This window comes from Triturus cristatus, chromosome 1_1, assembly GCF_964204655.1.
Source record: "Triturus cristatus chromosome 1_1, aTriCri1.1, whole genome shotgun sequence".
Classification (NCBI taxonomy): domain Eukaryota; kingdom Metazoa; phylum Chordata; class Amphibia; order Caudata; family Salamandridae; genus Triturus; species Triturus cristatus.
This window is the reverse complement of record NC_140579.1, coordinates 63,852,030-63,875,955: the sequence shown is the minus strand read 5'-3', so window position 1 is coordinate 63,875,955 and position 23,926 is coordinate 63,852,030. Positions and strand designations below refer to the sequence as shown.

Sequence of the window (23,926 nt, the reverse complement as noted above, 5' to 3'; positions counted from 1 at the left end):
CCCCTCTCACATGTCTCCTGTGCACAGGGCTCTCTGCCCTCAGTACCCCTCTCACATGTCTCCTGTGCACAGGGCTCTCTGCCTTCAGTACCCCTCTCACATGTCTCCTGTGCACAGGGCTCTCTGCCCTCAGTACCCCTCTCACATGTCTCCTGTGCACAGGGCTCTCTGCCTTCAGTACCCCTCTCACATGTCTCCTGTGCACAGGGCTCTCTGCCCTCAGTAAACCTCTCACAGGTCTCCTGTGCACAGGGCTCTCTGCCCTCAGTACCCCTCTTCCTGCACCTGTTTCAATAAAGTGGCCTTTTTCAAACACAGAAAGTTGGTCTCGTGTCGGCTTGCTCCCCCCCCCCCCCCCCCCTTATCTCCAAACGCTCACTCTTCAACTGGTCAGCTACCCAGATGCTGCGTAAGGAAATCGAACCATTCGTTAAACTCGATCGGTTGCCACATGCACAATGTGGCTGGACGAACTCCGGTAAAAACGTTTTAAAGAAAAGTTAGCAGTCTAGTTCTTTATGGACTTCCTATCGGCCCTGTGGCTGCCTGTCGCCTCCAGGGTTGCTATTGGCGCAGGAGCGGCTCATTTCAGATGCATGGTGCGGGCACGCAGCGGGCATGGGGTGAAGACTGGGGTCGAGGAGGCGGGGCCTCCGCTGATAGAGAGGTCGCTCTAATAGCCGGCGGCTGGCTGTTCTCTGTGATACTATGGTGAGTGGGCGCGTGAGTCTCTGTGTGATCGTCTGTTGTGGGCGTGCCCTTTCTGTGTGCATGTGCCATTTCATCCTCGTATCTTTCTTTACCTGTCAGCTCTCAGTCTAACATGCCCCGCTGCCCACGCTGCTCCCCTGGCCTCCTGGCGTTGCCCCTCGCCGCACTGGGGTTCCTGCTGGTTGTCTTACTGCTCCGAACTTATGGTTCACAGAGCTCCACGGCGGGCCCCGCTTGGGGCCCCAGGAAGCAGCTCCCTGTGGAACCGGGCACTGATGAGCAGAGAATCTGGAAGGAAAACCTTAAGGGTGAGTACGGGGAGCACTTAGGAAATTAAGAGAGGAACTCCGGGGTCTGAGTAGTTGTATACTTGTTTTCGTCTTGAATATATTGTAAAAAATGTTGGAAATTAAAGTTTCCTACTGTAAGTATTTTATTCACTTTCCTCAGGCAATCTTTTAGTGCTCGCTTTGCTCTGTGGTTGGATTCTCGTTTTTTCCAAGCTTTATTGTTCTCAAACCACAGCATTCGCGTGGAGGTTCAGACTGAGCACAGCAGGGATTTTGCTCACCCCGGAAGGGCAGAGTACGATCAAGCCATCGTCCAAACACCCGTCGTGTAATCCTCTCAGCAGGCCACATGATAAATAAAGCGTTGGCATAGCCAGGAGCTCTCGCCTCTGGGACCCGTAGCCATGCAGCACATGCGTGCCACAACGTCTACTGTCACTTAACTGGGCCACTGGTGACGTGGCGAGGCTATGTACAACAAGCACAGCATGAAGTGGCTGCTTGTGCTGGAGGAAGATGCTGGTGTCAAGAGACTTGGCCCACTCGCTCTCCACTCCAATCCACCTCGCCTCGGTTTCTCACAAAAAGTTACCTTGTATTATCTTCCGCTTGATACTTTCATCTTTAAAATGTTATTTCATTAACAGTTGAAACAGTTAATGGGTTGGTGTGCCTACACGTATTTGTATGAATGAGTGGCTGAAAATGCATTTTATCTTTCTGATGTTTCAGTGATTACTAGGGTGACCAACCGTCTGTAAATTTCACGGACCGTCCGTAATTTGGACCTCACGTCCGTTGTCTGGGAGGATCCCTTTTATGGACGTCTTTTGTCCATAATTTTGGGCATTGCAGGGAGCATCTCTGCTCTCCTGCAAGAAGCCTCAGCTCTAAGCCTGGGCAGAGTTCCTCGAAGTGCAAAAAAAAGTCAGCTACCCTAAGCGGATCTCCGCGAGCAGCAGAGTGCATTAGTTAAATGCCGTTCGCGGTGATTTTCAGTGCCAGATGCTTGTCTGCACTGTGTAATCATTGTGAACGACACAGTGCACAGCATGAGCAGGCGCTGCTTCCTTTCTCCCGCTCGAGTAGATTTTTACTCGAGCGGCAGCTTTCTCAACGCGAACGTACGCGACCACTCGTAATGAGAAATCTAACCGCCTGCGTTTAGAAATCTCACCAGGATGTTGTTTTTCCACGCTCGCGCTGGCCAACTTGATGTTGACGAATGCGAGCGAGGTAAAAAACCCCGCTCCGCAACACAAAGCAGAGTTTTTCGGAACTCCAGAAGCTCTGCGTAACGCGGAAAACTCTGCGAGCGCTTAGACTTACTAAGCTCCCTGATGGGGCTGCCTCGTACTCATCCTCTGAGCACAAGAGAAGCCCCACCTTGCCCATCTTCATCTATATGCGGCAGATTGCCACATACAGAATGACAATGGGCCAGTCTTGGCTGTTAAAGCTTGTGGTCACCTCCTCCAGCCTCGGTCTAGGGCAGGGCATTCTGTCAGAAGGAAGAAATGTACAAAAATGCCAATACTTGTACGTGAGAATCCAGTTTCATGCAAATTAGGCGGCAAAACAAGTTAAAAGAAGAGATTATAGTTCTTTCACAGTCTTCATTTTAGGACTGACGTATTTTCAGTATTATATTTAACAAAGGCATGGTTGCTGCTTTTCTAGGTCTCGGCTAGCGAAGGCTGCGCTTGCGCAGTCTCGCTCGCGAGAGATAATGACTTGGAGAAGAGGGGCTTGAACCCGCCCCTCTTCTCCCCTCTTCTCCATTGGCTGGCCTCTTGAATGCTGGCCAGCCTTTGGAGAAGAGGTCCGTCACTCCGAACAGGCCCCGTCCTTTTCGGATTCTGGGGCGTGTTTTTTGCAACTTTTCTAATTATCTCCTCCAGCCAATGGCAAGATGAGAGAAAAGCAAAACACGCCCCCGAATCCGGAAACGCCGCTGCCTTTCTCCGAGGCATTTCTGCTTCGCCTCGGAGAAAGGCGGTGGTGGCCTCAGTAAAAGCACGCTCTTCCAGAGTTATTTTCCACAGTTGTGTGCCTGAGTGGGGTGGGACGGTGGCTTGTGGTGTTCACGATCACCATGAGCACAGTTCTCGTCCCCCACTTACTTCCCCAACCACCCCCCGGATCCGCCAGGAGCCATGGCCGGCTTCTTCGACCACCCCAGATGGATTCACCCTTGGGAAAGACGATGAAAGTCTTGGAAGAACTTTCCAGACGCGTTTATAAGCGGCCTTCTAGGACGTGGAACCGGTGCAGTCCTGGAGCGGGCTTGAAGACTCCATTCAGGTGCAGTTTTTGCTTCGTCAGTGCACGTTTATTACTGAGCACGTGACACCATTGTGGCTCTTTTTAAATGTATTTGTCTTTCTTTGGGTTTTAAAGTGACCCTCGAGGGCTCCTCTCTTCAGAGGTTGGTGGAGAGAGGGGATGTGGTACAAATTGCCCACTTAGTGGAAAGTGACGCAGAGTTAAATGCTTCGGGGCAGATTTACAAACCCCTTGCGTCACTTTTAATGGAAAATTGGCGCAAGGAGATTGTTAATCTGCCCCTTCCTTTGGTGGAAACGCTGGAAAATTGGTGTTTTGTGTGTGAAAATGAGCCTGGAGTGGGTGTGTGGTGTGTAGAAGGGGGGGGAGCTTGGGCCTCACACAGCCGAAGGCAGTCAGCTGGTACCACGAGTGAGGCCTGACTGAGGATGACGCATCTGGAGGCGCTGTTGGTGGCCCCTTGGCTTCTCTGGTTCAGGCTCATCTTTGGGGGAAGATAGAGCCAATGAGATAGAAGTTTAACGCCTCTGCCAATCGGGGCGCATCGAAGGTGGCGTGAGAAGTGCATTCTCATGTTGGACGCTCGAGGCCTACCACCCTAACCTTTAGCCAGGCCCACAGTATAAATCCATCAAAGCGCCTACACGCAACTCAAATTTCTAGTATGCGCTATAAAAAACTCGTTTCACTTAGCAGCCGTTGGCTCGGGGTTACAGATTCGAGCCTTCTGCCTGGCATCATCTCAGTGATAGCAGACCGTAAGGTGGAGGCAGGGGAAGGTTCACCCCCTCGCCACGGAGATCTGTGTGTCACGTGTCTGGCGAGGCCAACTCCGCCTTTCATCCGTGCGGCGGCCACATGAGGAACCTTGCCTTGGGTGATAAACTCTGATGTTTAAAATTAAATATAGTGTTAATAATATTAACTCTGATTAAAAATTGCTCCAGTGGATAAAAGAGATGGAAGTGCAACTTGGACGTGGAGTAAGTAGTCAGTGATGTAAGCCTCAGGTGAGCCCGCACCACCCACAGGTCTTTATCCGGTCCGGGTTTGTAGTGATCAGTCATAAGCGCACAGACCATTGAGTAAAATACTTTACGTTTGTTATGTTGTAGTGATTTATAAAGCGCTTATTCTGCCACCGCGGTGCTTCAATTATAAACAGTTCTTATCAAACACGTCTCCTTGGAAGGATGAAAGGCTTGCCTGCCCGGAAGACTTTGCACCTCCGTCCTTAAGACTGTTTTTAACCCACTGAGTTGTCTTGCCGCCTAACACACTATGGTCCGACCGGCTGCATGCAGACTGGTCGCTTTATCCTCGTTAAAAATAATGAGGTGGGCTGTAGGGTTATGCGCGCACATGTGGGATTTATGGGCCGGGCCTGCACGGTATCAACCAGGGAGGAAGGCTGGGCCCAAAAACCAAGACAGGAAATGATTGTAGCTTTCCAGCCTGTGGCGACACGTGTGAATCGGGGCCCCCATAAAAACTGGGTAACAGGGCTCTTAAGACGAGGCGGGGCCAGCGTGGCCTGAGAGCGGCAGTTTGCAGTGAAGGGAGAGGGGATGTAGTGTGCCTCTCTGGGGATGGGAAAACAAAAACATATTTTGTTGTAGTCCATGTGACATGAAACAATTTGAATTTGAAACAGAGAATAGAGGAAACCAATTGTGACACTTGCACACATTTTTTTTAAAAATGAGGATGTAACTCTTGCTTAGAAATTGTGGTTTTGTTATAGATTTAATTAAAGCTTGTTCTGTAACTATACCCTTTCCACACAAAAAAACCAACGCTGTTTTCTCTTCTTACATTTTCAGTCCGAGAGAGCGCAAAGCGATGAATTATGCCCCAAACTCGGCTGCATGTTCCCCGGTCATTCACCTCAGAAATGTGGCAAATGCCCTTTCTGAAGCAGAAATAGTGCCCCCGGGGTGGCTACATTAAGTGGGTTTGCCCACTTCCTGCATGGTTCAAACTCTTATGGAACGTCACGTTTACCTACTGACAGTGCCACTAGAATTATGCGGCACAGGAGGAACATATACAGCAGTTGGCTAAACTATTCGGGCAACAGGCGGATTACGATGCTTAATGCGGCGCGTTTTGTGGTAGAATCGCTTCATTGTGTAGCTGTTTCCTTGCATGTTAACCCTGCCTGAGCTCGTTCCGCGTCTTTAGTATCAGTATAACACCCAAATGCAGCAATAAGCAAAGCAAAGGTTTCTCGTCAACTTTTCGTAAGAGCGTTCCTTGTGCGGCAACAACCGTTGTCACATTTTTAGTAATTGTTGGCTGTTTTGAGCGTTTTCGTTAAAATCTATGCAGTGGGTGATGTATTATTTGGTAAACTCTGCAAATCCATAATTATGCGGAAAATACCGAGGCCCAAAGTGATTGCCGCCGTGTAATCTTTAGTTCTCCGAGCCCAGGTCTCCCTCCTCACAGCTCTTGCTCCACAGCCTTCACTGGAGCTGGAGTGCAGTGCAGCAGCCGGCACGACCTGCAGTGTGATGCGGCAGCCGGCACAGACCTGAGGGTCTGCAGTATAATGCGGCAGCCGGCACAGACCTGAGGGTCTGCAGTGTGAGGCGGCAGCCGCCACAGACCTGAGGGTCTGCAGTGTGACGGGCCGCTGGCACACACGGGGAACGCGCAGAGGGAAGCCTGTGGGTCTGTAGTACGACGCAGTAGCAGGCACATACTGGTAGGCGCAGAGGGCGTACCTGTGTGTGAGTAGTGTGGCGCGGCAGCAGGCACAGACTGTAGGCCCGACGGTCTGGTGGTGTACACTAGCAGGCCCACACGGGTAGGCACAGAGGGCAGGGCTGGGGGGTCTGTAGTATAACACAGGAGCAGGCACATAGGGGGTACCTGTGGGTCTTTAGTATGATGCAGGTGCAAGCACACACAGCTACGCACGGAGGGCGGGCCTGTGTGCTTGCAGTGTTGCACAACAGCAGGCACAGACTGTAGGCCCGAGGGGCTGGTGTTGTACACCAGCAGGCACACACGGGTACGCGCAGAGGGCAGGACTGTGGGTCTGTAGTATGACGCAGGAGCAGGCACATACTGGTAGGCGCAGAGGGCGTGCCTGTGTGCCTGTAGTGTGGCGCGGCAGCAGGCGCAGACTGTAGGGCCGAGGGTCTGGTGTTGTACACCAGCAGGCACGCACGTGTAGGTGCAGTAGTATGATTCAGGAGCAGGCACACACTAGTAGGCGCAGACGGCCATGCCCGGTGGTCTTCATGTGGCGCGGCAGCAGGCACACACAAGTCCCGTGGCCTCCTCGGAAATGTTTTAAAAACAAAAACGTAAACAAAAATAATGTCATGAGCAATACCAATAGCTCTAACTTTAACAATGCCGAGACCATTGCATTGTAAATGCTTGTTATTTTATGCAACTAACAACTATTGAAAAAGCCAATAGTTCTGGCTTGTTGTAGGTGTAACGTTACTTGTTGTATTATGTATCTGGATGCAATGACAGAAGCAGCAAAATACCAGTCGGGCGGCACACTATGCTAAGCACAGATTTTCAGCTTATGTGTTTTAAGCCACACCCTTAATTACATCGAACACCCCTTTTGGAGAAACCCCCCCCCCCCCCCCCCCCTGTTTTTTCATCCCACTTAAAGCTCTGGAAACAACACCATGCTACAGCTGCATCCCATCCTGGCACTGCCTATGTGCAGGGGCATAATGAATCTCCCCCCCCCACACTCCAGCCTTTGCTTTAGGAGCTACAGCAAAGGTGGAGTTCTTGATGGGTCTCTTCGGTTGCAGACAAAGGCTCAGCTCATAATTATTGTGAAAAGGTGGGTGAGTAAGTAAGTGAAGGGATGGTGTGGGTTGGATGGATTAGTGAGTGGAAGGGTGGATGAGAGAAAAGGTAAATAGATGTATGTATGAGTGGAAGGGTAGATGGATGGGTAAAAGGATAGATGGATGAGTGGATGGATGGATGAGTGATAGTAAGGAAATCATTGAAGAGCCCAATCAAAGATTTTTGTATCCTGGTCCACAGTAAAGTCATTATTTACTATGCTTTAGAAGCTAATACAATTGATCTATAATGACAAATGTGTTGTAGAATGCACCATGTTTTCCCAAATTTTCTTGGGGGTGCGAAAACAAAGGCTGTGAGTTGTCAGTTTGTTTGTAACCCACAACAGCTTTTAAATATCTGTAAATAAACTGTGCAAATGTTTCAAAACACATCAGCAGTTGGGAAACCATAAATGGACCACTTGTTTTGTAATTCAGAAGTGTGCTCGAAGGATCAAAGAACCAAGACACTTTACTTGGTGATGTTCCAATGATACATGTAGGAAGGTAGGATCCTTCTGCATGGGTACCTAACTTTTTGCCTGATACTAAGCTGTGTTTTGACTATTCAAACTGGGATACTGGTAACCAGGACCCCAGTCCCTAAATTGTTGTGTTCAGTACTTGGGTACATCCAAGATTGGATACTGCGGTACCCTTGTCAGTCCCTAGTATATGGTACCCAGGGCATAGGTACCCCAGAGGTCTCCCATGGGCTGCAGCATGTATTATGCCACCCATGAGAGGCCGTTCAAAATGGAACTACAGGCCTGCCATTGCAGCCTATGTAAGTTGGTGCATGTTTCACTTGCTAAAGATATAGGTTTACTATATCTAAGGGTCGCTGCACTTAAAACCTATAAGTCACCCCTACAGCAGGCCTTTACAATCCTGAAGACAGGGTGCTTTGGTTCTAAGTGAGAGGGTGCCCCTGCATGAGTAGGACACCCCTGCAGCCTACGGAATAGATTCTCCCGGATTGTCATTGAAACAGCCATATACTTTATAGAGTGGCACCGCGTAATCTCGTGATGGCCGTCTCGAAAACTGCTGCAACTAATCCTTTCATGTTTGGCATCAAATATGTTGGAATCATACCCCCACACCGTATGATTCCAAGCACTGGAAGAGCCCTCTGCTAAGCTCTGTGTTCCCGGTACCAACCTTCTAGTCCCAGACAGCACAAAATGGTTGCTGCCGACCAGAGACATATTTCTGCCCTCCTGCTACTGAGCCAAGCTCGAGCATGGGAAGACAGAACAATAGACATCCTGTCAAAGGAATGTGTGACCACCTCCCAGACAGGATTTAGTGTGTTAGGGCTGGGTGGGTGCGCATGCCAGTGCCTGAAAGTGTGCATGAGGGGCACATTTGGTGTCCCTGTGCATAGTCCAGTTCAAACCAGTCTTGGGAGCCGTTGGCGCCCGCTGTGGCACGAAACTGGACAAAGGACATGGGAGTAACCTCCCCCCGTCCAGACCCTCCCTTGGGAGGGTCCTCTGAATCTTCCCAACCCTTTCCTTAGGGTACTTAAGGGCTTACCTGGGTGTAGGTCCCTAGATTTGTCATGGGATAAGATTCAGAACTGAAACCAATGCCCTTCTACAGTCTGGGCACTCAGGACTTCGTTTGGGCCTGACTTTGTCGCCCTTCCAGCCTGCTGCATCGTATGTGCCTGTGCATCATACAGGAACCTTCCAAGGCCTGTGAAGCATCAAGGACAACAAAACTAATCTCCCTTGGAGTGAAGGAGTCACTCCCCTGCATTCGTAGGCACCGCACCAAAGATGACCGGTCTGCAGTTCCCGAGTTCCTCCGGACTCCCTGGGCTCTGCAACACAGGTGGTGGTTTTCCTCAGCTCCCGAGGCCTGCTCGACCCTCGTACCAAGTTTGAGGCCAGCAGTCCTTGTCGGGTTGCAATAACCGAACCCCTGGGTACCATGTCCCCTTTGCAGTTGGAAAGGCTTGTTGACATCTTTGTTAGCAGATCTTCGGGCTCCAAATAGCCCCAAACTCGAGCACCTCCAGTGACCAGAATCTTCGACCCCACCGCATCGTGTGAATCGTGGCCAACATTTTTTGGTGAGCTGCTTGAGGTCCTCTCGCGACTCCTGTGCCTTCGGCTTGTGGGTCCATTTGTTTTCCTTGGGCTCCCCCGCTTGCTCGGGGCCTGTCCTGACTCCCCTACTTGTGGTGAGTCTCCTGGACCTTGCTTGTCCCAACTGTGCACCTTCTTGACTTCCTGCATGGGTTGCATTTGTCAAGGCTCGTTGGTGCTCCTGCCGGACACCGACCACTCAGCAGTCGACATCCTTCGTGGGACAGCTCGTTTCCGGGTCCTGGTCATCCTGAGGCCGCCTGGTCCTCGCAGCTGCAAAGTGAAGGTCACCGTCATCTTTCCTGAAGCACCCGACATCGGATGACATTCGTCTTCCAGGGCTCCTGGTCACTCCCGAGTGACATAAGGCCAAATGTACTACCATTTTGCATGTGCAAAATCTGTTGCAAATTGATTTGCACATGCAAAAATAGCTGTACGCAATGTAAGACATGCACTCGCAAATTGAAAATTTGCGCTGCGACTGAATAGCGAGTCGCAAAAAAAGCGACAGCTTTTTTCATATACCACATTGCGAGTCTCAAATTGCGAGTCGAAAAATAATATGTACGGAGTAGTCGCAAATTGCACCTCGCGAAATCTTGCAGTCGTACATCTGGCCCAGAGACTCTGTCCCCTCTGCTTTCAGGTACTCCTCTTCAAGAATCCATGTTTGGATTCCTCCGGACACTTTCTCCAATTCCAGCAGTGGCACTTTCCTGAAGTCCTCCATTGGGTTAGACTGCGGTTTCCGATGCCACTTCACACCTATGCAGCCGGCTTTCCTGGGATAGGTAACATGGGTACCACGGTATCCATGGGTGGGATGGGTCTCCGACCTTCTGTCTTCCACTGGGTTTCTTCAGGGTCATCTGTGAAGGGTTCCGATTCTTTAAAATTCCAACTGTGACTTGCACATAAACTTGTACGGAGCACGCGGTTGTTTTTTCAAACTGCACACGCTCTCCGTGGGGTCCCTATCTATTTACTTTGGGTGGTTCTGTGGGTCCCCAGCAATTCTACATCCTCGCTACATTGTCTTGACTCGAGTCATGGTTCTTATACCACTTTCTTAGTGTATGGTTTGGTCCCCCCCCCTGGGGCCCACTGCGCATTAGTTGTATTTACTGTAATTTATTTGCTTAAGTATTGTGTGCTTTGTGTCTATCTCCATGTAGGAGATCCTGTAAAGTACTAGAGAGTGTTATATAATAAATACATATTTTTATAAATACTTTTTGATTTAATCCATACTATAAGATAGCATTTTGGTAAAACAAGCTGCTTTACACACCTTCAAGACTAAGCCTGAAGTCTGCTCATCACAGCTACCACTTTGATAGCTTTCTAAGGTTGTCTGAGACCTCTTAAATCATCATAAGGGTTGTCTGGACGGGTGCAAGGTGCCCTCTTACATGAGTGGACATCATATATCGGGGCAGCTTCTCGCAATACATATTTGCTGAAACCACATTTTCACACATTAGTATTTGTGCACTATATATCAGTAATATTGCATGATGTTATTTTGCTTCTATTTCAATAGAAAGTGTTTTTATGTAAAAGACGGTGCCTCCCTCTATCCTACAATAATGCCTCCACAGCATAAATAGTTTCTAGTATGTAGCACACTTCTGTGCATCAATGAGAATCTGCAGTTTAAAGCTCACAGAAATGAAACGGCCCAATCAGTATACTATTTCCAATATACAGCTAAAATAAGGAGGGCTGATTTATGACTAGCCAGGGCATGATATAGCAATGTCAACTCCTAACTAACTGCTCTGACCCACAATAATACCATTACACTCAGCAGTGTGCAGCCAATTGTGGCTCATGCAGCCTGGTTAATAACTCCCTTTTCCTGCTTAATGCTCTTACCTTCGCTATGGGTGTAATCCACCACTCCATACTATACCAGCCCTTATACCAGTCATCACTAGCTGAACAGAAATGGAATGCTTGAAGCGATCTAACACATAAAGTTGGTCAGTCGGAGGACTGCACTCTAGTCCAGCACTGCAGGTCCCAATTAGCTGCATCCTATGCGTGCCACTTTACATCTCACAATGTCTATCCGAGCAGATCTTCCCAACCTTTTCTCTCACCAAACATGCCTGCTCAGGACCATGAATTGTAAACAAAATATCAAACTCAACAACAAAGTGCAGTAACCATAAAAATAGATTATTGTCATATGAAATACCACAAAAAGACCTGCACAGATGCTCAAATCTGTACACATACTGAAAAACCGTGACGTGCACAATTGTATCAACCTAATATAAACTTATTTTGACTTGTACTTAAGTGGTTGTCTACTTACTTATCTACTATTGTGCGACCTCCTCTGACGTGTCTATAAGAAACTTACCTTTGGCCCTAAGTTTTGTCCTGAATTTTGACCTCCGGTCTTGAACTTTGACCCTTTGTCCTGAATTTTGACACTCACCGTCCTGAATTTGCTTCCATGCTAGTTGGGCACCCAAGCGATTACTACGGTGGCAGCTGTAACAAGCAACAAGAGAGAGGAGGGAGGGATGTTGGTAATTAAAGCTGGGTGGGAGTTGCAGAGGTGTGGTAGGGGGTGGGAAAGCAAGCAGAAACAAATGGGAGGAGATTAAGTGAGCTGGGGAGACGTGCGCCAAAGCAGAACACTTACTGAGGACATGAGCAGCTGGGAGCAGCGAAGGGCGCTGAAGCTGAACAAGCGCCAAAGACACAAGCAGGAGAAAACAATAAAAAACAAGCGAGCGGAGCAGCGACAAAAGCGGAAAGAAAAAGTAATGTGCCGAAACTAAACATATGGCCAAGAGTGAAATGATCCATGTAACAGGGGAAGTCTCCAAGGTGAACAAAACCGACAAAAGGCGGGACGAATGTAAATTTCAAAAGGTAAACGAAACAACCAATGGAAAGCGCTGGGCATGCTGATAGCCCATACAGTTGATACAGCATATCTCGAAAAGACAGCACATGTGCTGCCTAGGCGAGACCTAAAAACGAGGTTCTTGAAAGTAAAAAATAAGGTCATTTTACATTTTATTTCTGTTTGAATCGAATCCAATTAGATTGCATTATGTGATACTTCTCAAATGACATAATTTTTAAAGATGTTTTTTTTAGGGCGCCTTACATTCTATCAGCAATTCACGGGGTGCTCCATGCGTGGAAAGACTAAGTGTGAGTCGCAAAGTGCAGTTTTGGGACTTCATAGTGTATTCCCTTTGTGTCAATCAGGCTATGTTAAAAGATGTAATCCTGACACACATTGAACTTATTGAGTGTTATTACTATGTGTTGAAACGGGAATGTTTCTTGCATGGTGAACGGGCAGGTACTTGCACCTAGAGTGTGGACATGCAAGTCCAATCGGTATCCTGACTTTTTGTTTTAGCCCTGGTATCACACTAATTAATATGTTTAAATAGCCTTAGGCTTGTGCATGGTAATGCAAGATCCAGAATCTGTTCCATGACCTGGAGGGGCGCATCAAGTGTGCCTTCTTTGTGAGCATAGACTACTGTCCATGCCTTGGGTAGGTCACTTGAGCGGTGATGGCAGCGTACGGAGTTTCTAAGACTCATTACTGTGACCACACTTTCTTTTTTTTTATCTATGTCAAAGAGTTTATGGTTCTACTCACCATTTATGGTTATACTTGCCACTATGTGTAATGTTCCTCTGTTATGTGAACCCCTGTGTGCCTGTCAATTGCTTTAATGTGCAGTGAGTGTGAGACATGTTTGGTAGTGTGTGTGTATTTTTTCGTGTCCTGCTGGAACCGGTGAGCCCAAAATCCTAGCTTGAGATTGTGTGTGCTTAACTTGTGCTATTTTGAACATCCCAAGCCTGTTCATGTGCACAAGATGGAGGCAAGGTTGCTTTCCCAGACTGTGAAAGTGTATTGTTGACATTCCTGAGACTGAGGGAAGGAGCCCAGGCACTGAACTAGGGGAAGAGGAGACGGTCTTCCGCTTCGAAATTTGATTAGTTCCATGCTGATACAGAGGCTGCTCATTAATCTTCCAGAGCCTGCCATTTAGTTGATGTCAGGGGTTTAGAGTAGGACTTTGAGAACTGTGTAAGGAAGTGAATGGTCCTTTTAGAAAGCGGTAAGCTCTTGACTTCCTGATCACTGTCAGAGCTGGCTGTTGATGCGTGCAGATGCGTTCGTTGTTTGGCCTCAATCTCATCACTGAAATATTTTGCATGTCTCAGTACTTCATCTATTTTCTTGTTTTGCCAATCTACGGTATGTTGTTTGATCATTTCACTAATTTCTGGACGTAGACCATATACAAGTCTATATACAAAATGACTCAAGTCCTTTTCGCTCAAATTTTCATCACTACTAAATAGTTTAAAAGCCAAAATCAACCTCACATAGTAAGCATCTACCGACTTTCCTGATGAGTTCTGTCAATCTTTACCCAATCTGTTTCTTTAGGAGGTACTTTTGTTTTTCAAAAAGATAATGACCTGCTCGTATTTCTTCATTACCTCGGGGTCTGGGGCTGCTGTCTTTGGATCCCTAGGATATTCTTGTGTGGGCCAATTTAACATAAGTTTGCATTCCGTCCATAAATCTGCTGGTACTATTATGTCAAACAGGCTGTTTAGATCAATCCATAATACTTTGGACAATTTTACAAATCTGTCTACCTGCCTATACCACTCGACAGGTTTTTCACGTAGTCGAGGGAAATCATTTGGGAATGACAAAATATCTTGTCTAGTCCATGGGACATGTACATATCCTCCTCCTGAGATTTCTCTCATAGGACATTCTGTTACTACGTTCTCCTTTTCTCTTGCAGGGAAAGCTGCAAAAGTTTTGTCTAAAGCATCATCTCGCTTTCGATACCATCTGCTTCTCCATTTGTCCACATCTCCCCATTTCCTCAGCAGGATAATTATTTCCTTAATCTGACTCATTTGTCCTGTGGTATTCAAATTTTCAATATCTTTTTCAGTGAAATCTATTCAATATGGTTTCTGTAGGGCCTTCACCTTTTCAATGTCTATACACATTTCATTTGCTACTTCTTCTAATCTTTCATGGAGATGTTTTGCTCTCCAAGTTATGCTTTTACACAGAAACAACAACTCCTCCTCCTGGTAAGTTTTTAACTTCTCTGTGGGAATAGTTCCTACTATTAATTCTTCCAATACCATTCGTAGTTTGGCTACATCTATTGATTGGGATTCTTTGTCTTTTCTCTGCAGACTTCTCAACCATTCGCTCAGTTCTTCTGAAGATGGGCCTACTGGTTTTTCTACATTAGTTTGTTCTAAGTCCCTTTGGGTTTTCAAATACTGATTCCATCTTCACAGTAGGGCTTTCTGCAACTTTTGGGCATAGAAATGGGTTATTTGAGGCATTTGGCTCCATCATACCCATTGTCTATCTCCATTGATTCTCATTTGAACTCTGCCTTGATTTTTCAATTTGTTTATTACTGTTATAAGGAACCATTAAACAATGTTCACTATCCTTCTGTTTGTCAAAAATAGGCATTAAAGGGCCTATAGTCACTGGAACAGTTACAGCTTCTAAATTTTTGGTCAATTCTCTTATCTTTTCAGTTAATTCTAAGGTTGTTTTTGGTAACTCTGCTGAATTTTCACTACTCATTTTATCATCTGATTTTCTCTCTATTTCTCCCATTGTTTTACTTTCCCCTAATTCTTGAGGTACTTGCTCTGTCTTAATGACTCGCAAAGTTTCTCTCATTGGGGCACTTGGTGTCAACATTTCAGATTCTGGTTGATACGGAGGTGGATTTTTATAAAACATATCATCAAGAACATCATCCTCTAGTTCGTTCACTCCGTATCCCTTTGGTTCTAAATTATGTCTTTTTTCTGTAAATTTTTTCCCTCCAACCATTCTTACAGGAAACAACCCATCGGTCATGCTCTCATTCCGCCACCTTCTCATTTTCTCAAAATGAGTATCATGCCCGTATCTGCCAAACATGTATTTATACCTTCCGCCACTCCTCTGTCTTTCTCTGTCATGCATCTCATTTTCCCATTCTGTCAGTGCTTCAAACTGTGTTGGTCTAGGTCTCGGTTCTAGATTCATCATTCTTTCTCTCAAATTTCTCAAAACCGCTAAATTAAACTAACCATGCTCTGGAAATGCTAAAACTCCGTCACTCCTGGTATATTTTACCCAAGTGTCTTACCAAATACAAGTGTGATATCCATATTTCACAACCATAAAGGATGCAGGGGTTTTTGGTGGGGGAAGCAACTGTCCTTCCCTAGTCACAATCGGTTTGTCCTTTTTAAACCACTTCTTGATTTTTCCAAACCAGGACTTTTTCTCTTTTTCAGGTGGATCGTAATACATCATTTTGTCTTTTCGCGTATCACTAGTCTCTCCTTTACGACTATTCTGTTATTTTAGCCAATCGTAGCGCTACTCACACTAACGCACCAATCAGGAGCGTTTATGTTTCTAGCTGACTGGCCAATCCCAGCGCGGTCTTTCTGACGTCAGCAGCCGCTGCTCTTACTCTGGCTTCTACTGACCCCTCCTTTACAAAATGTTCTCTGTAAGCTCTTTTCGCTTGTTCTAATTTACAAATCTGTTAGTAACGACATAAAACGCCACCATTGTCCGCTTCGCTAACCAAGGATAGTTAATGACCTTTTTCACAAGAATTCCGTCTTTCCCGAGAGCAGCGCTTACCTCTGCCGTACTACGGAATCGTTACTTCCGTTGATAAAGTAGCACATCCCTCTACCTTACCCTTCTAACAAGCATTAGCTAACCGTTTCTCCAGAATTAAGACACCTAGTTGGAGACCCAATTCTCCTGAGAAATAAAACCAGAGTTTCACGATTAACCTGAGTGCTATTTCATTCACGCACTTTCATACGGAAAATGTAGTTCATTCACACAGAATTCTGTCTTTCCCGAGAACACCGAACAGTCTGTCCTACTACAGAATTATGACACTTGTTAACAAAGTAGCGCTTCCCTCTACTTTATCCTTCTATCAAGCTTAGGGAGCACCTATTACCTTTCTAGTGATTAGCGTTATTGGAGTGCCATCTGGACCCCTGGTACCTAAGAGCAAAATTTCACAGGTGACCTTCGCTACCATACACTTCTTTCATACTGGAGATATCTCTAATGGCAACACACGACGATGTTACCGAATCGAACCCAGACAATGCGCCGTGCAACTTCAATCGTCACACGTTTTCCCCGTGTACCTACAGGACAACAACAATTCCGTCTTTCCCGAGAGCAGCGCTTACCTCTTCTCTACTACGGAACCGTTACAAACTTCCGACTTCCTACATCCCAGAAGTCGTGCAAACAACATAGAACTCGACGCGACTCAACATAGAGTGTTAATACATAAACCAATACCTATCCACAATCAATAATCAATAAGCTATTTACAAGTAATAATCACCAAACCAAAACAATAAAAACCATAACTCTGCTACCGAGAAAAACTGCTCCAGCGTGGAATTTCCTATCCTCCCTTCGTCACAAACCAGATACCATACTAACACTTTCACTCAATACATTCATTGTTGGGGCCCATAACACCAACACTCACACACTCTCATCTATTCTGTTCTTACAGGAGAGATAGATGTTGCAAACGCTGGCGTGAAAAGAATATCTATTTACATAAACATCCACTAAATATCTTCAATCCAGCACATCTTGATCCTGAATCTCAAGATATTCCTTCCACTTAGTCGATGGATCAATTTAGTTGAATTTGGAAAAGTGATTCTAATCCTTTTCATTTAGATTCAGATGATAATAAATAACCCAATACATTTGCTTGTTAATCAATAATATTTTTATCTAATAAATGCAAATTTTTAGTAAGAATTTTAATCAATTCACAGAACATCATAGTTACCTAATCTGGCTATTAGTCCTCTTAAGTCAATCAATTCGTCATGCAGCACGCTACAGTCCCACAGATTGGGTCTGGACCATAAACGTGCCCGTATCAATCAATGCCCATCAGTCTAAGAGTCCTCAGTTCATCAAGAAAATGGGCAGCAATTTAGTCTGTCAAAGATTCAGGGAAACAGCTGTCCTGCAGTGTCACCATCGTCTCTGTCAGCATAACGTCAGGAAACAGGAAAAGAGCGACACAACTCACTATTCTACCGTCTTTTTATAATGAAATTAATGATAAAATGTAGCAAAAGTCAGTTTTAGGCACTTCTGATTGGTTGGTTAAGATCGCCCGTTTCGGTTTCCCAAAGTCTATGATGTCACACTGTCAGACATGATCCATCCGGTTTTGCTAAGATTGTCCATTGTTAAAGCTCTTGCAGTAGTCCAGTCACGTCCTTGTCAGTGGTACAGGCCATCTTGAGGCCACTTGTTCAGGAGCCTGGAGCATGCGCATTTAGTCGGAAACCTCGTGGAATGGTAGCTGTTTCGTCGTGTCCATAGGCCAGCCATTTTATCATAGGCCAAATTGGTCAACTTAAGCAAAACAAACACAAAAAGTAATTAAACATGGAAATAACTAATAAAATGTTTAACCCTCACTAATTACCTTATGTGTGTGTAATTATCTAGCATATTGGCGACATTTAAAGTGTTTATACTCACCCAATGATGTCATCTGGTGCAACTTACAATTACATCACAAAGGCAACATATACCATGTAATATTCTATTTTTCTTGTGTTAGTATGCATACATATATTAGTTTTTCAAATTATTTTAGCCATGCAAATGCAAATCCCACGTGTAATTCATACATTAGTAGGGTTGATCAGATAGCAAACAAACACATTAATACTTATTATAATTAATAGATTATTCTAATTAGTATGAACATGCAGAATGGGGGGGTATACAACATTTGTTTTACCCACTCCATCACAGACTGTTCACACCTCTTTGTGTCTTTCTTGTGAGTGCTCCAGCCTGGATGCACACCACTGCTGCAAGTTCAGACGAAGTCTGTACCTCTACTCTGCAAATCCATATAAAATACTACAGATGCTTCAGTTTATCAGAACTACTCTGATTAAAGCAAAAAAAAAACCATTAAACTGACTGAATTGTTAGGTTGACCGATTCCTCACTGAAAAGTGTATTTGTAAAGGTAAAAACTTGTAGGTGTTCTTTATCCAGCTGTCCCCTGGTGGACTTCTGGAAGGGAATTTGAGTGCTATGGGCGCGAGCAGGCTTAATTAGGGGTCCAATCAGCAGCCACTTTCTTTTCAGAATACGCTGCACCTTCCAGTGATTGTTTAGTACTGACATGCAGGTCTGTTTCTCTTTCCAAGGGGCCATCAGGATCCCCACCGTCTCTTTCTCAGAAGACAAACTGAACCTGACTGCCATGGAGGAGTTCAACACATACATCAAAAAAGGTACTAATGCTGTGAGGCCTTTGGTCTGTCTTTTCTATGAGGGGTGGTGGCATTACAGGGTTCAGACTGACTTTTATGGTCGGAGGAGCCATAACCTTCTTAATGCATACTTTGATGAGGGTGTACTGACTGCTGCGGGGCAGGTGCATAAGCATAACATCAAGAACACACACTGACTCCACTGTGGGGGTGCATAGCTTGGTACATGCTGGATTTCCGTGTGTCAGGAGAGGTGCAGTGTATGATTGAAACAGCCTGCACCGGTGCATACCTTTATTAATACAGACTTTGACTGTAGCCGGAGATGTAGGTAACATCAGAAAAGCAGTGTTGGAATTGCATAGCTTGATAAGTGCAGGCTTTGCAGCGGGAAACGTGGGTAACATCAGTGAAGCAGCATAGGAGGTGTCACTTTACATTGTGGATAACCTTAATTGAATTACAACAGAAGACTTCTAAATGCGCTTTGTTCGATAACGTCTTTTATCTTAAAGTTTCTGAACGCTTACATTTGTTTTAAACCGAAGTGTCTCTCTATAGCCACAATTAACTCGCTCTATTTTTCTTGCAGTTTTCCCTGAATTGTTTTCCTGCAGCTTCATTCAGCATGAGATAATTGCAGGATACAGCCACCTCTTTACCGTTCAAGGTTCGGACCCCCAACTTGAACCTTACATGATGCTGGCCCACTCTGACGTGGTGCCCGCATCTGACGAGGGCTGGAATTATCCACCCTTCGCAGCCAAGGAAGTTGATGGCTTTATCTATGGGCGAGGAACACTGGATGACAAGGGCTCGGCTATTGTACGTATTGAGAGCCACCAGGCTGCCTCATGAGAAATAGATGATCTTCAAAACTCCCCATGATTTAGGTGTACCCTTTGTCACTCTAAAACAATGAACACATTGCTTTATTTCATTGCTTCATTCTATTCTCAATAACCATGAAATCCTTTCTGCCCTTCTTCTGTAGTACCAACTCTGCCATCCTGCACTCTTCCCTTCTTAAGTAGTTGCAAATTCCCTGCAGTAATGGGCAGGGCCAGAACAAGCTGTTGAAAAGCAAAACATTAAGGGTTTTTGTGGTGCTCTGCCTAAACATATTTCTACGTTACCAGGCCCTGCCTCAAAGTTTGCATCCACAACCCCTTTCGGCCATCTCTTTTTTTAAGGTCGAGCCTGGGAAGCACATGCGCTGCTCTGCGGCATGCTGTACTGGAGTATGGAATAGAAGCCCCACCCACTCTCCACCCATATTTCTCATGGGCTTGTGTCATTGTCCTTTGTAAATGCTGGCTTCTGATTCGCTAATAGGCTTGTTAGCCCCTCCTTAGTACTGCATTGTCTTCATTTGTAACCTCCAGTGAGGACTGGCCCTTTTACTTCGGTTGTTACATGGTATGTCTTTTTTAGTCTGTAAGCACTATTTTCTTTAATGAGTTTCTCCTACTGCAGGCACGACATGCTTTCCTGCAACATTCGGGTGCTTTCACTTTTGGAGCAGCCCGGGCTAATGGCAGCTGCTTCTTAGAATAGGTCTCGCATTTACAAGAGTTAGAGCTGTTAGCACTGTAAATGACAGTGCCTTTTATTCATTTGTTAATTAGCAAAACAGATCAATAAAAGGCATCATCATTTACAAAGCCTTCAAAGTTGGAAAGATTGATTCTAACCCTGTACTCCATCTGGGTTGGTAAATAGCTATTGGTACTGGTATGATCATTGCTTCTCATATCCCAGCGCCCTCTACCTCTCGTTGAGAACCCAGCTTGTGGCCTTCCCTTATCAAATGACCCGTTCATTCCTCACAGAGTTCTAAAGCTATCATTAAAGGGTGTTTCTGCTTCTGTAACGGCTATAACAGGATCAGATTAGTCTGGGATCAACCAGGCTATGAAAGCAAGATCTCCATAGAAAAACAAATACGCCTTTGCATAAATATTCGTCCTTTAGTGACTGAGCCAGACTCCTCTCAGGGTCAAGGTGCAAAACCTTCATGATGAACTATCCACAATTGACTACACCTACAGCTGATTCTTGCAGATGATCACAAAGGCTCAGAGGGTTATATTCTATATTTAAATTTGATGTGGATGTGCGGAACACTACAGGAGCCTGCCTCAATACAGACCTTCCGTTTATAAGCACACAAAATAAAAGCTAAAACACAAAAGAGGATTTTGAAAAAAACATACCTGTGTTATTAGTAATAAGTCCTTTACCGTTCCCATACAGGAAAAAAAAATCTGGGACAGGCTCCTCAGTACTGAAAATTGTTATTTAGCCCATGATACCTATTCATTCTAAATCTAAAGCCATATGTCTAATTCAGAAGGCAAACAAAGGTCATACCCTTCTAATTAATGTCCATAACCTTCAGTGACTTTTCAGTTTCCAGTAAAGGAAGAGGACTCTGTTTCCACAATTCTCCCTGGTCACAAGAGTTGCCCACCTCATCAGGTTTTAGGATCTCCCGAAATTCATTCTTACTTTCCAGTGCAGAGACAATTGATTATATGTGTTCACCACAATACAGCCCTACTTTTCAGTCCTTTTTATCAGTAGTTTCTCTTCGTTCTACAAGGAAGGTGGATATCGCCACAGTGTCAGGAGATAGTGATTATATTTTCAATGCGCTAGATACTGGCTATGACTTGTCAGTGAATACTGTTGATGGAGTAATTAAATTCCTAAGTCGGAGGCTTTTCTGGAAGTTTTAGCCTTGGGGTATCCAGTGCTGGTCCTTGTGTACCACAGATATGCCAGAATTCCAGGGTAACCAATTACTGTCAGTGGTTCTCCTTTGGTTCACTCTATGCAAAATATCTTGTGGATATTCTGGAAATCTGGCATACAGGCAGCCCACGTGGACCAAGGAGGAACATCGCTTTACTTGCAGAACCCATATACAATAGGATTTAGCTTCTTTAAGCAGCCCGTCCATTAGAGTCTTGAGGGCCCCGCGCCACCTGAAAACCTCATTTGAGGACTGATGATGCGCTACAACCAATGAGAAGACAGACCAGCATTTCAGGAAAAGCAGGTATGAGTGCAAACTTCTGGTTTTACAATTGTTAGCAAGCTAGGAAGTGACTGAGTAAGAAGCTGACACAAAGACCAACCTTCTTTAAGTAATATGGAGTTGTTAAGCTCTGTTAATGGCTCCCCTGCACCTGTAGGCAGTCACAGGGAGCTTTCCATGTTCCTGAGGGGGCAAGAGAGTGACGGGAAGCACACTCCTCTTCATTTTACAGACTCATTAACATTTCTTAGGGGGGTAAATCCCCCCCCCCCCCTTCAATTTTTTCAACAAAATACTTTTGTGAATTAAAGTGTATGGTCTGTATTGATTTAGGACCATTACATTTTGTGTAGCGTGATAAATGTACGTGTTTTGTGCAAGATTAAAAATGCCCCAAGATTTTTATGCGTGTTGAATAGGTACTTCGTCTTGCTGGCAGACTGGCGTCCAGGAATGCTACAATTATTTACCTATAATGCCATCACTTGGATTTTATTTTTACTAGTTGCACTACTTACTTAGCTGAGTTATCTACACCTTCCTACATTATCTGTTTCAATGTGATCTATAGAAAAAAATCTTGAGAGTTGCAAAATACTGCAGTTTACTCACAACCATACTACAAATGTGTAGCAGCTGTTGAATCCTGTTACCGAACTTCCTGTACTTAGGGTCTCACCTCTAGCCAATAGTAGAAGGAAGTGGATGGGCTGGACTTAGTAGCAGACCTGCAGATTTCCTATGTCTTTCCTAGACGAGGAGTAGGCCAGGGCCATGTATAACTGAGTTTAGAAGGACGCTCGCCCTTTCAGGCCAAGTCACGGGTGACAATAACAGGCTAATTTGTCTCTGTACATTAAGATAATCCTACACACATCTGAAGAGTGCAAAGTGACCTCGGTGGTTGAGGAGGTCATTTTCCGTTAACAGGTTCCCTTTGAAATTTGGAATGTGTCTTGGAAACGCACCCTAATCCAAGCCAAAGCCCCATGCAATCGAGAAACAATCGTATATGTGAGTCGTCCTGCACAGAGACCCCTTCTCCCCTTGTTGCCTAGCCAACATAACCAGTTTTAATAAGCATTTCAAGGCATATCTGTTGAAAGGATCATTTATTTGAAGGGCCTACTCTACAGTACAGTCAGCACCAAATGAAGTTCATTTCCAGAATAAAAAAGCATTCATGAATATAGCGGAAACCCCCACAAATGCCACTTCTGTCCTCCCCCTAAACCTTGAAGAATTACAGTTGAACCTGCAGACCTGAAAGGGCTAACCTCAGTTGAACACCCTTCCTCTAAACACTACAACACCAGGTTTCTCTCACAGCCTCAGGGTAGACCCCCCTTATTCTAAGGTCAACTCCGGATGTATGCCTAGTGACAATTAAATGACCCAGGTAGAGCCTTGTACCGCTGAGGTTATGCTGCTGAGGAATCCTTGCCTCCTTCTTCTAGGCCTTTGGGTACAGTTTTCTAACTGTCTCCCTTGGGAAAGGATGCAAGGGTCTCCTACATCCCTTGTCGCTGCTGTAGCAAGTGGACTACCAACATTCTTTTTCAAGAAGGGACCATTCATTTGGGGACTGATGATGCACCACAGCCACCTCAACCTAAAAGAGCCAAGGTTGACACTGATAGGTGAGTGCAGGAATGCAGGGCACAGGGAGGCCTATGGAAGAACATGGCAAGGAAAAGCATGGGGGTGAAAGACGCGCTCCAGTACACAAGAGGAGAGTGAATCTTTGCATCCAACTAAGCATTGACCTGCTGTGAAGGTCTGCAATACTTGATGTGGACCCATCCGCTAAGCACTCCTCATCAAGGTTGTCCTCAAGAGCAAGGGAAGGGGGAGGCCTCCTAGTCGAGGATTAAAAAAGTAGACCAAAGCCATTGCCTTTCAGTTACTTGTTTTTCGACCTTGTCATGTTTCACATAGTAAAAAATAACACTAAAAGAAATTAAAAAAATTCAATATTGTTGTGTTTATTTCAAATTCTTACACTTTTAGTCTTTTGCCCAAGTCCTCGTTTTCTTATATGGGAATCTTGTTCTTTTGCTGCAATATGCTTGACACTCCATACCTCTCTGATCGCCACCCTGTGCCGCCTTCTTAAGGGTCGACTGTAAGATATCTTCCACCCCCATGCTTCTCCTTGGCATTTTCTTCCATATGCCTTCCTTTACCCTGCATGCCTGCACTTACCCATGACTCAATTCTCCATGTTGTGCAGCCCCATTCTAACTCCTGGTCACTGTGGACCTCCAAGCCCCGTGCATTGTTGTGTGCTCCCTCCTG

The 23,926-nt window shown here is 45.4% G+C and overlaps 1 protein-coding gene across 1 annotated transcript in view; it reads left to right on the top strand.

Annotated features, from left to right (window-relative positions):
* The first annotated feature begins 644 nt into the window (after positions 1-644).
* The window catches only part of LOC146869414 (N-fatty-acyl-amino acid synthase/hydrolase PM20D1-like), a 166,201-nt gene continuing 142,919 nt past the window's right edge, over positions 645-23,926 (top strand). Inside the window, exons 1-4 of the mRNA XM_085599799.1 lie at positions 645-711; positions 811-1,019; positions 18,520-18,606; positions 19,178-19,410. Coding sequence (XP_085455925.1) covers positions 824-1,019; positions 18,520-18,606; positions 19,178-19,410 — 516 coding nt within the window. The 5' untranslated portion in view covers positions 645-711; positions 811-823. The remainder of the gene's footprint in view (positions 712-810; positions 1,020-18,519; positions 18,607-19,177; positions 19,411-23,926) is intronic.